This window comes from Anoplopoma fimbria, chromosome 9 (assembly GCF_027596085.1).
Source record: "Anoplopoma fimbria isolate UVic2021 breed Golden Eagle Sablefish chromosome 9, Afim_UVic_2022, whole genome shotgun sequence".
Taxonomy (NCBI): Eukaryota; Metazoa; Chordata; class Actinopteri; order Perciformes; family Anoplopomatidae; genus Anoplopoma; species Anoplopoma fimbria.
In genome coordinates this window covers 3,484,748-3,500,701 of record NC_072457.1, presented here as the reverse complement: position 1 = coordinate 3,500,701, position 15,954 = coordinate 3,484,748, and the positions used below count along the sequence as shown (strand labels likewise).

The 15,954-nt window shown below is 35.7% G+C and overlaps 1 protein-coding gene across 1 annotated transcript in view; it reads right to left on the bottom strand.

Annotated features, from left to right (window-relative positions):
• Positions 1-15,954, bottom strand: part of LOC129096425 (myomesin-2-like) — a 33,073-nt gene that overhangs the window by 11,033 nt on the left and 6,086 nt on the right. The window contains 12 exon segments of the mRNA XM_054605201.1: positions 525-639; positions 1,567-1,745; positions 1,987-2,113; positions 2,522-2,709; positions 3,872-3,993; positions 4,599-4,773; positions 11,324-11,535; positions 12,556-12,697; positions 13,436-13,597; positions 14,426-14,590; positions 14,963-15,001; positions 15,186-15,274. Coding sequence (XP_054461176.1) covers positions 525-639; positions 1,567-1,745; positions 1,987-2,113; positions 2,522-2,709; positions 3,872-3,993; positions 4,599-4,773; positions 11,324-11,535; positions 12,556-12,697; positions 13,436-13,597; positions 14,426-14,590; positions 14,963-15,001; positions 15,186-15,274 — 1,715 coding nt within the window.

Genomic DNA, 15,954 nt, shown 5'->3' with positions numbered 1-15,954 from the left:
AGTAATAACCAGGTAATAGCTTGGTATTTACACTGGGTATATCTGGGTAATATTAGACTGAGAATAATAATGAGGAAACACATTTAAAGATGGCACCATATTACATTTGGATTTATAATGGTAATATGGTGACATTAATGGCGTAATAAAATGACAATTAGGAGCTAATATAGGTGACAATATTTAAGGCTACTACGTGAACATTCTTGGAAGTCAGAACTGATAATTACCTTATTATAATGTTGAAAATCATTTCCCCTGATGTTCTGAACGCTTCGTATTGTTTCAAGATAACAATTAATATGTTCAATTATTTTTAATTATTGTTACATGGAAACATTGTGCTAGTTTCTGTGTAACAACCATGATTAAGGACGGCAAAATGCTCAACTACCTTCATGGGTTTAAAAGATGAATCAATAGTGAGTTTCTATTCATTTTAATCAGTAAATCTTGTATGTGTATGTGTTTGGTGTGACAGAATAAATAAGAAGAAGTGAGCAGTGTTTAGTTGTTGTCGTTACCTGGAAGGGCTTTGGCGCAGACCGGCTCAGACAACTGGGAAGATTTTCCGACACCACTTGCATTGACAGAACGAACTCTGAACACGTAGGTTTCTCCTGCCTCCAGACCAGTCACCTGCAGGAAACCATGGAAACACATTTTACAAGCTCTACATGAACATTGTCAAGGCTATCAAAACCTTGTCATTTTGTCTATTTGGTGTTTTTTATTGTTGCTGCAAGACATGAGCAAAATAAGTACGGCGAAACAAGAAGACTATTTTCTCAACGATAGCAGAGTGTTCTGTTTACGGTTGCATAATTGAAAAAGGGAGAAATTATGTATTCATTAAAGGATATGAAAATCAGAGAGAAATAGGTGAAGTTTATTTTGAAAAATTGTAACGTCCCGGCCAAACTTTTATAGAAAACTATGCAAACCTAGATACAAAACATCCTTTTCTCAAGAGCCAACATGTTAGTCAACCTGGAAGTTTTAGTCTCAGTCAGAATAATTTGCATATTCATAGATACTTGCATAGTAAAGGTGAAGAGTCAAAGTCATTCTAAAACAGGACTTTTTTTTTTTATAAAATAAACTACTTAATATGTCATTTTGATGCACTGATTTTTTTGGATTTAATCAGTGCCAGGAGAGGAACTTTAAAGTTACTACAAGGAACTTTCATTTTGTGTTGATTTTGGCGGTCCCTGTGGACAAAAGTGGTATTGTTTCAGCGCACCAGAGTCCCTTTAGAAAACCTCTATTTTTACTGCAGCAGGGTCTGACAGTCTGACCCGACAGACTGCATGTCGAATGCGGCAGAAAAACTGGATCTGGGTCTGGCCATGGGGGACTGGTTTTTAGTGAACCTGCAGAGGATTTTATCCAATTTCACCAGAATCCGATGACAAAAAATACCATTATAGAATGAGACAATCTTCTCTATGATGGTCTAGTTAACTGATGTTGGTCCTAAAGATGTATCAGTATTAAATTCAAGTTCCTCGCAGTAACCTTTAAGTTGCAGCCTTGTCTCCAGTCGGACGGTCGGTCTCATACCTGCAGGTAACGGTGGCTCACAGCCTCCTGAGTCAGAGTGACAAACTCTGATGAGCCCTTCTTGGCCATCTCCACCAAATATCCAGTGACTGCCCCGGCTCCGGTGTAGACTGGAGCCTTCCACAGGAGGACCAGGGACTGACCTCTGACCTCGCTGAAGCTCAGGTCGTAGGCGGGGCCTGGAGGATTGATATAAAATAACAAAAACATGAGCAGGACGAAAAGAGGACAGATGTCAGACTTGAAGTTCTGCATATTGTGGTAAATGATGCGTGATTAAACATTTAGGTGATTTTCTTCATAGAAATGTTTTATTATGAGCCTTTTCATCCAAGAACAAAAAGCTATTTTTGTAAATTAATTGACAAATGGTTATGGTGGTTTATTATTTTATTTAATAAGCAGTGCTGGTTCTCCCACCTGGCTCTTCCATGGTCCAAGCTTCACATTTCAACGGGGCGCTGGGAGCTGAGGGAACGCCGACGCCGGCCATGTTAGCGGCCTGGATCTTAAACTCATAGAAGATCCCCTCAGTCAGACTGTCAACCTGAAGATGGAGAGAGAGAGAGAGAGAGAGAGAGAGAGAGAGAGAGAGAGAGAGAGATATATATATAAAGAGAGAGACAGAGTAGAGATAGATAGAGATGTCAAGAGAGAGAGAGAAAGAGAGAGATTTAGAGAAGAGAGAGAGAGATAGAGAGAAAGAGAGAGAGCATAGAATTGAGAGAGATATATATATAAAGAGAGAGAGAGAGAGAGAGAGAGAGGAGAGATATATATATATAGAGAGAGGCGATAGGATTATTAGATTCAATGAATAACTATTCAGAGATTTATTGTGTCTTCTTTATCTCTGGAGAGTTTTTTCTCTGATGAAAACACAAATGTGCACATTTTGGTGTTTTTTAATCTTATATTTAATTCTTTATCTCAGTGTCTGACTGAAGCCACTCACGGTGCAGATCCTCTCGGTGACGGCGGTCAGGTTGACCTCCTTCCACACCAGAGTGTCGGCGTTGCGTTTGTCGATGTAGTAGGCGTTGATCTTGGAGCCTCCGCAGTGTTTGGGACTCTTCCAGGCCAACGTCATGGAGGAGCCGTCACAGCTCAGCATGGTGATGCCGAAGGGAGCGGAGGGAGACGCTGAATCACAAATAACGTTTCATCTTTAATATGAGGCACTTATACAGAGGTGTAAAAGTATTTAGGAGAGGAAATACATCCGTGTTTCATTATCACACTTTCCCGTGAGAGCAAAAATGTCCACAACACATTTTAAACATACTCATAGATATATGCACTCACACATATTTATGCTTTATAACAATAATTATAACACATTATAAACCACTTTTTAATGACTTAGAAGATGTAGTATCATAATACTTCTTAATACTTCATAATTTCTAGTCTCTCAGATTTTTTGTTGTTGTTGCAAGGATCATAATTTTTCATAATTCCCATAGCTGCGATAGATTATAATCATTGTTGTTATGTGATTACAAGTTATTCCAAGCAAAAAAATATTAAATCTGTGCAAGAACAACACAGAAAACGCTGGAATTGTTTTGATTACTTACAATAATCACATTATAATACATCATAAAAAGATTATTATGCATTATTACAATAGGAATTATAATAAACTATGATCCTTGCAAAAAGTCAGTCAGTTACCAGCAATTATGAAGTAATAATAGCATGATACTTGACCTTATATGTAATTAAAAAAAAGTTTTCTGTGTTATGATTATTCTTATAAAGCATTGTGAATATGTATGAATGCTTATAACTATATACAACTATATACTATTTAATATATACACTATTTATAGACATGGGAGTGATAACACTGTGAGCTTTGTGGGAAAAAAACATATTAAGCATAAAGTTTTCAGCATCTGAATTGAATAACTGTGATAAAAGTGTTTTTATGATCTTTCTGGCACCAAGCAGTGCATTCTGTTACTACTGTGACATTGAACATATGCAGTTCTGTGATTGAAGCACAAAAATGCAAAGTGAAAGTGGACAAAGTGGGTAAGTCAGGTGGGAGGAAACCAGCTATATCTATTTCATACATACCGTATTCCTCCCCTTTGCCTGGATGGAATAATGAAATGAACATGTTTGATCATGTTTCTGACACTCTGGTGAACTCATCACCTTTTGTTTTCAGATAGTTATATATCAAAGCTCTCATGAGCTCCTTTTTGAACATTTTTAAAATATATTTTAAAGCACTTTTGGCTCATGGGCTCCTGTATAGAAACAGAGTTTATGATAAACATGAGGTTGGTCTCACCGAGGGCCGGCTCCACGGCGATGGGAGACGACTCCTGAGACTCCTCACTGAGGCCGAACACGTTGACGGCCTGGACACGGAACGTGTAGGTTTCTCCTGGGATCAGGCCGTGGACCACAAACCTGAGACACACACACACACACACACACACACACACACACACACACACACACACACACACACACACACACACACACACACACACACACACACGTGTTTTAATTTCATTTATTTTCATTATGATCTTTAGTGCCTGATAGTGTTGCCGAAACATTACTCATGTGTCTGCAAATTATATCTCTAAGTAAATATTGTATTTTAATACAAAGTATATATATTTATAAGTGAGTCAAACAGATCATTATTGTTACAAATAAGTACAACCGGAAAAAAAAAAATCCATCCATATCATCAGCTCGTATTATTACTTTGAATACTAACATTAGTATTTTTGTTGATTTGTTTGTGTCACGTACTTGGCAACAGTTTCTGATTCTGATTATCAGTAGTAATAGTTTAATATTTTTATTCTGCTATTATTAATGCTACTACTGCTATCACTACTCTCATATGTATTATTTCTGTCATATGCATTGAATGTGTTGTAATTCTATTATGTTGTTTATACTGTTCACATGACATCTATTTCACTTCTGGTCATCCTTCCTCTGTCGTTGTGATTTGTGATATCGGACTACACAAATAAAACTCTACTGAATGGACTCACCTGGAGTGTTTGAAGGGTTTGTGGTTACAGGCGAACCACTCCTTGGTTCCGGCGATGCGGCCGTCGATGTAGTAACCCACAAGGTCCTTCAGATGTTTGGGAGCCTCCCACTGCACAAACACGGACGACTTGGTGTTTCTGGTGGCAACGACCTGACCGGGAGCGGAGGGGACGCCTGTTCACAGGGGAGGGAAAATAAGTAATCAATAAACACTAATGATGTCACAATGATTATTCATTTAGAGGTGTGTTCTTTGCCTTTAATTTATGTATTTAAAAATGAATATTTAGGAGTTACATTTCAAAATGATATAGTAGATGTAAGAAAACATTCGACATCTAAAGTAAAAGGATCCATGAACATATATATATGCAGATTTATCAACGGGACATTGATTTACAACATCAGGATGATTCAGACAGCGTCACATCAGCTGTCAATCACAGGAATTGATCACCACTTCACCATCTACGCTTTCTGGAAGCAATGTACTGATTCCCATCCATATGCTTTTCACAGAACAGAAACAACTAATCATTTAAAGTGACTCTGCAGGTCTGACTCGTTTATTCTGAGACCTTTCACATACTGTCACTTATAAAACATGCAGGTGTGTCAATGAAACACAGCGTGAGTTTGGGGGTCTGTGAAACTGGGTTTAACACAAAAAAAGTGTGGTTTGTTTTAAAGATCCTGTGGAATGTTAAAGAGGATTGAGATTTTATGGAAACTGCATACACTGTATCTTGGGTTCAAGATGCTTCGGGGAAAAATGTTGACGTTTAAATGGGATTTTGATGTAAAAAAAAGAAAAAAGAAAAGATTACATGCATTTATATTTACAAATCCATTTATTTGGCGTATAACAAATGCTAAACAATTCATGAATGGAAACAAGCGGACCTGAGTAGAAAGTGGAGAAAGAAAGTCTTAAATATACATGAAAGTCTTGTAAAAAGGCCACAATCTAAAGATCTGTATACTAAAATGATTTTCCGGTGTTCCCTGTTCATCACTCATGGTTAGAACACACACACAGGTGATAAGTGAACCAATTTGTGACGTTACAACAGCGTGAAACATCTCTTTAAAAAAAGGTGTTTTAATTAAACCGTACATACCAATCGGCAGCTCAGTACCTGGAACAAACAGTGATTCACTTTAAACAAAAAACCTCTATTAGAGATTGATTTCATGCATTGTCTGCAGATACATTTGGATGTTTGCTGAAACTGTGGTGGTGCGTATACAAATACAAAAGCGCTGTTTTAGAGGCGTTTCCATCTTAAAAAGAACCAAATTCTGGGAGAAGGTAGAATTCACAAGAATGGGATGCGGCCGCTGATAGCAACAAGAACAGCGCATCATTTGCAATCGCTATCTACCCATCTGAAGGTCCGAGCAGTACACGCAAACACACTCATGAGGTTATGTCTATATAATTCTCTTTTTGACACAAACATTTTTTTACGTCAAAAAGTCCTTCTAGTCTTTAATTTAATTTCAACCAATTTTCTCCTCTGCATAGGCCTCCTGCAGGAAAAGATTTACAAACATATTTCCTCTTATTTTTGTTTGTATCAATGGTATGTTCTTATTTTTCTTTTTTCTTTTTTTGTAGTACAAGATAGTTTACATTTTGTACTACCTTGTAATTTGCAAGAGCCTTCATCATTTCTAGTATTAATTGTAAAAAATAAATGGTATTCATCCACACAAGAGGTAGAACATTACAATGCCTTCACTCAAGACTCTTTTTCGTGGTTCAACAGTGAGATGCAGAATATTTTGGAGCACCACTGGCCTCTATAAAACAATCAGTTTTATAGAGGTACCATCAAAGAAGTTCGAAAGTTTCCACAAATTGTGACTTATTGGAAGTATTAAAATACATCATTAGAACAGAAAAAAATATCCACTCTCACTTTTCTTTGTATGAATGCATATTTTTGTGTTTGTATAAAAAGGGTCTGTGCATTGATCGCAGCTCTTACCGTCCTCGTCCACCTTCTGGACGGGCTCAGAGGGCTCTGAGGCCTCGCTGGAGCCGTACAAGTTGACCGAATACACTCTGAACTGGTACTTTTGCCCGTCTTGCAAATCAAAAACCGGGTAACGGGGGGAGTGCAGTTTGACTGCCGGGTTGATCCGCTGCCAAGCTCCAGTGCCTGCTAAGCACTGTGGGAGAGTCGAGGGGGGAGGAGGAGGGAGGATGGGGGAGGATGGGGTGAGGAATGAGAAGGTACAGCCATCTGGGACAACCTCATCAATGTAGCACAAACACAAAGAATCAGCTTCAAGGGGGGAGATCTGGTGCTGTTGCATAGTTGGGGCTCCATTTCTGTTTTGTTTGGAATGTGTATGAAGTGTGTGTGTGTGTGTGTGTGTGTGTGTGTGTGTGTGTGTGTGTGTGTGTGTGTGTGTGTGTGTGTGTGTGTGTGTGTGTGTGTGTGTGTGTGTGTGTGTGTGTGTGTGTTTGTGTGTCACAATAACAATAATTTAAACTGACAAGGTTGGCAAGGATTCCTAAACTAGACTGGGATTAACACAAATGTATAAGGAGGCATGAACAAAAAACGCTGGAGAAAAGGGGACATTTTCGACAGTACATTTCACTTGAAAATTGTATTATTAGAAATAAAAAACTATAAATTAATTAAAAAAAATAATAATAAATGAGAAAAATAAGTGTGGAACTGATTCTACTATATCTGCACCAATACTGAGTGGTAATATTGATCCTATTGATCCTTTTTATCACCATAGCATGCAGATTAATTGTCAATTATTCATGTGATGTGTATTTGTGACCTTTATATGTATTTTTTCTGGCCATGATTGCAAACAATTGGAGCCCCAACAATACAAGTGATACATGATGGGCTTTTAGTGCTTTCATGTTCATGTGCTTAGAATATTACATATATATATATATACACATAAAAAACACATGTAACCTCTTAAACTCTGATGGACTCAGCAGTAAATCAATCTTTACATACTGTTACATAGGCCTGTCACAATAATTCTTTTATTGACTTTTATCTTATGACATGTGGACATGACATCAATCATTTTTGCTGACCTCAATATTTGTCGCTGTGTTTACATGTTTGTTTGTTTACATAAAAATGTCACCAACATTTTAGACAAAGTTATGCCAGATTAAAAAGCAGGGTTTTCCCTACCATTATATGACTTTATATATAATACATTATATTCTTGCATATCTTTGTTAACAGAGCTTGAGTCTCCATTTTATGATTTTATTTGTTTTTTTTAATTCATGTTTTTTTATTTAAGGATATTTTTTATAGTATTCTTCCTGTTCCCACTCAATGTCTTAATAGCTTTTTAAAAAGGTATATTTTCATTATTATGCTCAAATATTATCAATACATCAGTGAAATAAAAAGGTCTTAAAATGAAAATAATATATTTTATTGCCATTATTTCTAGGACAATATATCATCCAACAGAATTAGTTATGGTGACAGGCCTACGGTTATCTAGCAAAAAATAATGTTCAAACCTGCAGAATCTTTTCTAATAATCGCAAAAAGTTTCAAGGGATTTAAGGAAATTATGTTTAAGATATCTGTAATATCAACATTTGATATAATGGTGCAGCCATTAAGAAATAAATGAAAGTTTCACTCAAAATTTGCTTCATATACCTTCACTGACAAGCACAACTAAACACGATGCTGTCATGCATGTTTGGAAAAAGATAAATCAAAATAAAATATTTGAATTTAAACAAACTTTAAAAGCTAGAACCCAGAGTTTAAGAGGTTAACGTGTTTCTTTATCTCCACAGCAGTACAGAGCCTCACAGTGAGCTACATTGATGGAAATGGATGGCCTTAAAAAGGTGAAGCGTCACACACCTTCTCGATGACGTACCACAGCGGAGCTCGTCCGCGAGGGCTGGGAGGCTTCCAGCTCAGCACGACGTACGATTTGAAAATCTCGGACGCGTGAACGTCGGTGGGCTCCCCCGGGATCGTTACGTAGCCTAGATTTGGGAAGTGAACGGTGTTGAGGCCTAAAGTACATACAGCAGCACCTGATGCAGAAGTCCCACATTATCTCTCTTTTTAACTGAAGATTTCATAATGTTAAATACATAAATGGAGTTACATCCTTTGTTGTTTGACAGCAGCATCTTTTTCTAAATCAAATAAAGAGCTTAAAGAGATAGTTTGGATGTTTTGAGCTGGGTTGTATGAGGTACTTCTACATTGTCAGAGTATTATTACAGTAGATGGAGTACAAGCACTGAGCAAAGTAATGTACTACTGTGGACGTATTTGAGATACCTTAATAAATCTATATTAGTTTAAGTGTACGCTATATTTAGAATATCTTCACTGCTTCACCTTGCTGTCAGACAGCCCATTTAGACGGGGAATTAAGCTGTTATCTATGCTCTCTTGAAAGAGGTTTACCGCTGCCTCGATTAGTTATGTTTGTTTGTGTTGTTGTGTGATTTTAGTTAGTTCGGATGAATCAAAGTCAAACAATAACACATTAAAACGAACCAATGGAGGCAGCAGTAGACCAGCAACTTCTATGTTCTGCAAGGTAAAATTGCTGTTTTTGCCAGTGGAGTCTGGTGATTTCAAGAGAGCAAAGATAACAGATGTTTATTTTATTAGGTGTCTAAAATACGTCCACAGCAGTACATTATGTTACTCCCGTGCTGGTACTCCTGTCTGTTTCTACAAACTCCATTTACTGTATTAATACACTGACTATGGAGAAGAACCTCATTCAACCAGACTTTAAAACATCTGAACTATCCCTTTAAGTCCTTTTTAGGCTAGTTTTAGCATTTTCTTCCAAAGGCCTTCTTTCTCTGTTCTTTCTAAAAAGCTGAAATGTGAATTTTTACGTCATTATTCTGACCTAATGTTGTAAATTACATTAAGCAATAAAAATAACCCTCAATCCGAGAGGGAAAGATATTGAATTTATTTTAGAAGAGCCCCTTTAGAACTCTAAAGGACCTACAGTTTGGCAATATTACAGTAAAATGTGGGACTTCTACAAAAGCCTCATGTGCAGAATGACACCAACGCGTTTTTTAGTTTCCGTGTTAAAGGTTTGATTTAAAGGGGAGGAGGAGATACTCGAACACTTTAAGTGGTTTAATTGAGAAAAAGAAGAAGTTAAAAACCACGTCAGTTGATTAAAGTATGAAAGGAAGAGTTGGAGTTAAATCAAAGACGGCACCGCAACAGTTAGGAGGAGAGGAGACGGGAAAGGTTTGTTCTGTGTCAAACTAAAATCAACGAGTTAGAAGACCGTTTAGTTTTGATACGACAGTGCAAATACATTTAAAACCAGTGTTATGTGTGTTTATTTTTTATATTTATTTTGTATCAGTTTTATGGTTTATTTGAGATAATGTGTGTAGAAAAGTTACTGACATACATTACAATAAAGAGGTAGTAAAGGAAATCTACATTTATAATAGATATGCAATAAAAAAGAATATGTCGATGTAAAAACAAACATTTTCATCTGAGATTAATCATATAATTCTATAAAAAATAAAATGTAAGAATAAAAAAGATTAAAGAAATAAAAAAGCTGTTATCTTAATTTGAGTGGTGGATGAAATACTCAGATCTTTTACTTCAGTAAAAGTAGCAATACTAGAAAATTACTCTGTTACAAGTAAAAGTCCTGCTTTCAAAATTGTACTCAAGCAATAGTACATAAATATAAGCATTAAAATCAGCTTAATATACAAAAGGTAAAGTATTCATTGTGCAGAAGGTCCCATTTCAGAATTATACATTTAATATTTTTGTTTATATTTTTATGAAAAACTGCTGGGTAGCTTGTGAATCAACCCGACGATCAATAATAATTTATCAAATCCTAATTTATAATAAAACATCATAAAATATTTGTTGATAATATTCAATATAATCAATTTCAATCTGTAAAGTAACGTAAATGTAAAAAAAAAAATTAGTGGAGAAAAAACTACAATATTTACCTCTGAATGGTAGTGGAATAGAAGTATAATGTAACAAAAAATTAAAATCTTCTAAGTACAATTACCTCATAATTGTACTAAGTTGGAGTTCTTGAGTAAATGTACGTACTTAGTTCCTTACTATTACTGCAAGAAAATCTGCTATCTTCTGATATAGACAAATTAAAAAAAAATTAAGAATTTTAATCTCAAAACTGATTTTTCTCTCGAGATTTAACAGTTTTTTGTACAATTGTACAATGAAACCTCAAAACTCATTTTTTCTTCATGTGGTTTGTCAAATTTTTGAAGTCTATAAACTTCATTCAGCAGTATAAGATGATTTACGTATGAAAACATCTTTGCTTATGTGTACTGTGACAAGTGGATGAGAATGGGGACAATATTTACATTTATTTAAACTTAAACTGCATTTTTATTTACAGTACTACTCCCCTTTTCAAATGTTGAATGTTTTGAATTGTGATGTTGCTGATGAGTTTTGGAAAGAGACACTCGTTAGTATTTGTTTAAGATTCCATTAAGGAAGTTTAAAGGGATAGAAAGCAAATATCTGAACCCAGATCAGTCTTTTTTTATCTACTGTACCTTCCAGGTCATCGTCTTTGATCACTATGTCGTACTTCCCTTCGATTTTAATCACTGTTGCAGGAAACAACAGAGCCGTTAGGAAACCAGTCGTGACCCCGCCAGGTCATATTTTGTATTTACCTTCCTCTGTACCTTGCAGCCTTGCGCTCTCGGCGGGGTCGAGGGCGGTCACTTTGTCCGACTTGCGGGACGGCCTGCTGATGCCGGCGCTGTTCACGGCTCTGACCCTGAAGTGGTAGGAGCGGCCCTCTTTCAGGCCGTGAACCGGGTATTTACAAACCTTCACCGGGGCATCGTTGCACTGGACCCAGGTGTCGCTGCCAGATTCACACCTACGGAGAGAGGACATTATCCGTATAAAACTTACTATATATACTGTTTTTTCAACTTGTGACTGTTTAAATGATCAAGATGACCAGAATTCACAGTATTTCAATAAGAATATAGTGTACATTTAGGGTAAATTCACTCCTCGTTATCAATTATTACTACAAAACTGTAGCGTAATTAACTTAAATAACTTCTAACCTACTGCATAGAGTCTAATGTATATATACAATTATTATTTTTAAACATTGCATATGTTTTTGGAAATATTTTACTTCTTTTTAAACATTGCTCAGCTCTTTTTATTTTTAAACTGATATATTTTTATATTTTTTATTCTAAATTTCTATTTATAATTATTGACTTTTGCAGCACTTGTTTAAATTTTATGGAAACTTGGGGGAGGGGGTTAAAAGTTTTCTATTGTCACTTTAATCTTTAATATTAAAAAAATATTATCATTTCTTTTTTGGCTGCTTCATAACAAACTAAACACCAAGAGGTAAATCCACCTAGTAAAGTGGTGATTTGGGCTGCAACTGATAATCTTAACCAAGGATTCATCTCTCAATCACTTCTTATCAACTGATCAATCAAATTAAGTCTATTAAATATCAAAGTAATAGTGAAAAATGTCCATCACAGGCTCAAATGTTTTATCCAACCCACAATCCAGAAGTCTAAGTTAACAAAACAGAGAAAAGCTGAAAATCCTTACTTTGAAGAAGCTGTTATAAATAATTTGCAATTAAAACAATTAATTGATCATTAAATTTGTTGATGATTCTATCGATCAACTTATCGACTTATCAATAAAATCCTTTTGTTATTGGTGAGACTAAATCATCCAGTAAATCTGTATCGGCAGTAAAACTATCAGCTTATATTACAGTCATTTAATTAAAAATGTATATAAATGTAATAAAAAATACATATTTATGAGTGAAGTTCTAAACAAATGGTATGATATTACATTATTAGATGTTGTTTAATTTGACTGTAGTCATGTTTGTGTGCACACTGACCGATCCACAAAGTATCCGGTGATTGCCGCCTCGTTGACGGTGTTGGGGGCTTTCCAGGCGACCAGGACAAAGTCGGTGTTGACGTCAAAAGCCTTCACGCTCATCGGTGCACCAGGGGCCCCGGCTACAGAGGGGGCAGCATCTAAGGGAGCAAGGAAATAAGGACATAAGGGTCGGATAGTGAAGAGGGAGGGATGATGGAAGACAGGAAGACGGATTCAGATAGAAAGATGAGACATTAACGTAATGATCAAAACAATCATTTAATGTTTTGTGTTATATTTGTTGTTTTCTGTCAGAGTAGTAAGAGCATTGGTGAAAGCAGAGATTAAAGTAAAGAGAAAGATTTAAAAAAAACACAGAGATGCTAGAAGTGTTGGAAATTCTTAAACGTAAACTTAATTTGAATTACTTTATTTTATTGTATTTAAAATGTAAATTTTTATTCTGTGTTATTGTTGTTAAATTCTTATTTATTTTATTGTATTTAAGATTGTACATTTTTATTCTGTTTTATTGTTATTTTCTTATTTTCTTATTTTACTGAATTTAAGTTGTATAATTTTATTCTATTTTATTGTTTTTTTATTAATATAATTTCTATTTCATGATGTTTTACTACTACTACTGTTCTTATAGCTTGTAATTCTATTTTTATTCTATTTTATAATTTTATTGTCTGGCGTGCATTGGTTTCAATTTTTTATTGTTTTTTACATTTTTAAAAACTTTTATTCTTATTTTTTGCTTTTTATTCTAAACTGTGGTTTCACGTTTTCTGCTTTTAAAAGTTCCTTTTTGCAAGAAAGCAATCCAGCAGATCTCCAACGTAGTGATTCATTCATAGATGTTAAACATGAGGCCGAGGAATGAGTCGTACCTGAGACGAACAGGTAGGCGCTGTGCTCGGCGGTGCCGTCCTTGGTGAAGATGCGGAGGGTGTAGAGGCCCTCGTCGTCCTTGGCCAGGTGAGGCAGCGTCAGCCGGGCGGAGCTTCCACCAACCGACATCTCCGCCAGCTTACTGGGTTTCAGCAGTTTATCTGTTAGCAGGCGAGATGGAAAAACACAGTGAATGAAATAGATAAACAGGTAAACACAGAGCCAGATGTTAGATAAGAAAAATATAAGGATAAAAGGAAAATTAAATATAAATAATAAAAAACTAGAAGCTACAAAGCAACATCTTGTTGAATTAAATTGAATTAAATCAGAATAAATAAAAATAAAATAACAATGCTGATGTGTCCTGGAGCAAGGAATACACTCTATCCCTGAACAAATGAATGAATGAATGAATGCATGCATGCATGAATGAATGAATTGATGAAAAAATGAATGAATGGATGAATGAATGAATGAATGAATGAATGAATGAATGAATGAATGAATGAATGATGATGAATTAATGAATTAATGACTTAATGAATGAATGAATGAATGAATGAATGAATGAATGGATGGATGAATGAATGGAATGGATGGATGAATGAATGAATGCATGAATGAATGAATGAATGAATGAATGGATGGATGGATGGATGGATGAATGAATGAATGAATGGATGAAAATGAATGAATGAAATGGATGAATGGAATGAATGGATGGATAGATGGATGGATGAATGAATGGATGAATTAATTAATTAATTAATGGATAAATGGATGAATGGATGAATGATAAATGAATGAATGAAAGCATGAATGGATGAATGAATGGATGAATGAAGGAATGAAGGAATGAATGGATGAGAGGAAAATGTTGAAAATAAGAATAAATAAATAAAAACATTTCTGATGTGGCAAGGAGTCAGCTCTATCCCTGAATGACTGAATGACTGAATGACTGAATGAATGAATGAATGAATTACCATCTCGGTACCACTGGGCGAGGGGGGGTAGGTTGGGGAGGTCCGGGACGACCACCATGGTGCACACCAGACTGACGGTGCCGCCCTCCACACCAAAGCTCACGGAGAAGCGGTCCAGCAGGCTGACCTCCAGCTTACTGGCATGGATCTCAGTCAGATGGGGCACTGAGCAGGAAGGACAACTTCAAAGTTAATAATCGTTTAAATCACTAACTGGTTCTTTTGTGCTAACAGGTCAAAACAGGAGACATTGTGGACTGTTTGGAGCAGAGAGACTCATTATTGGTGGAGGAAATGATTCGCTTAATTTGAAATTAATTTCCGAACCACAAACATTATTTGTCTGCGTCTGGACGAGGACAAAAGCTTCTTTCAATAGTTTCCACTGTTTATCAGGCCTCTCACATGCTCTGCTATTTGTAGCCAACTGAACCCATGTGATTGAACTGGTTGTGTCTGGGCCTGATTCCAACCAAAAATTAAAAGGACCCTGCGTCAGCTAAAATGCTCCAGCTACTGACCCCCCTCTCCCCTCACCTAAACCAAGCTGACAAGACTGCACGCTTCCTGATGGTCCTGTGAAGGAAAGAAAAGTCATGATTAAAAAGTGACACATGACAGGGAAATAATGGTAAAAAAAAATAAAAAAATAAAATAAAATAAAATAAAAATAAAATAAATAAAAAAAATAAATATAAAGAAAAAAATAAAGAAATATAAAAATTATTAAAATTAAAATTAAAACAAGACAATGACTTACTCTTCACAGTAACTGTGGCCTTGCTGGTAGCCGTGCCATGCTGGTTGGTGGCCACAGCGCTGTACTCAGCACTATCACTCACAACACACCTACAAGACCAAACAGACAATGGAAACATGTCATAATGTTATTCAAACAACGATATAAATATATCCATAGATTTCCACTTTCCACCAATATCCAATAAATATAATGCTAAGTTTATTTTATCATACACTAAATCCTGTTATGTTAGTAAAATGGCTCATGAGAGTGTTTGAAGACATTCACACCTTTTGTCTATTTTATATAAAGTGTTGAAAAATATATATCTTAATAGGTCAAAGGTGTGGGATGTGTCGTAGGAATACACAATGAAATAATGGGCTCTTAAAAAAAAATCAAAAATCAAATAAACACATTTTTTTAACAACTTTGCAACAACACATTATCAGTGTTGTTGTCTTTAAATACTTCATGACGGTAATGTTTCTAAAGGGAGCAACATAATAATAAAGATTCGATATAATTACACAGCATCTCCTATGAATCAAAATGTTGATTTAAAGGTGACCTATCATGTTAATTTCCAGGTTCATATTTGTAATTTGTGTTTCTTCTAGAACATGTTGACGTGTTTTAATGTTCAAATAACACCATATTTTTCTTGTACGGTCTGTCTGAATATACTTGTATACTTATACTTGTCACCATCTGCCTGAAACGCTCCATTTTTGCGCCTGTCTCTTTAAGACCACTTCCCGAAAAAAAGCCCAGTCTGCACTGAGAG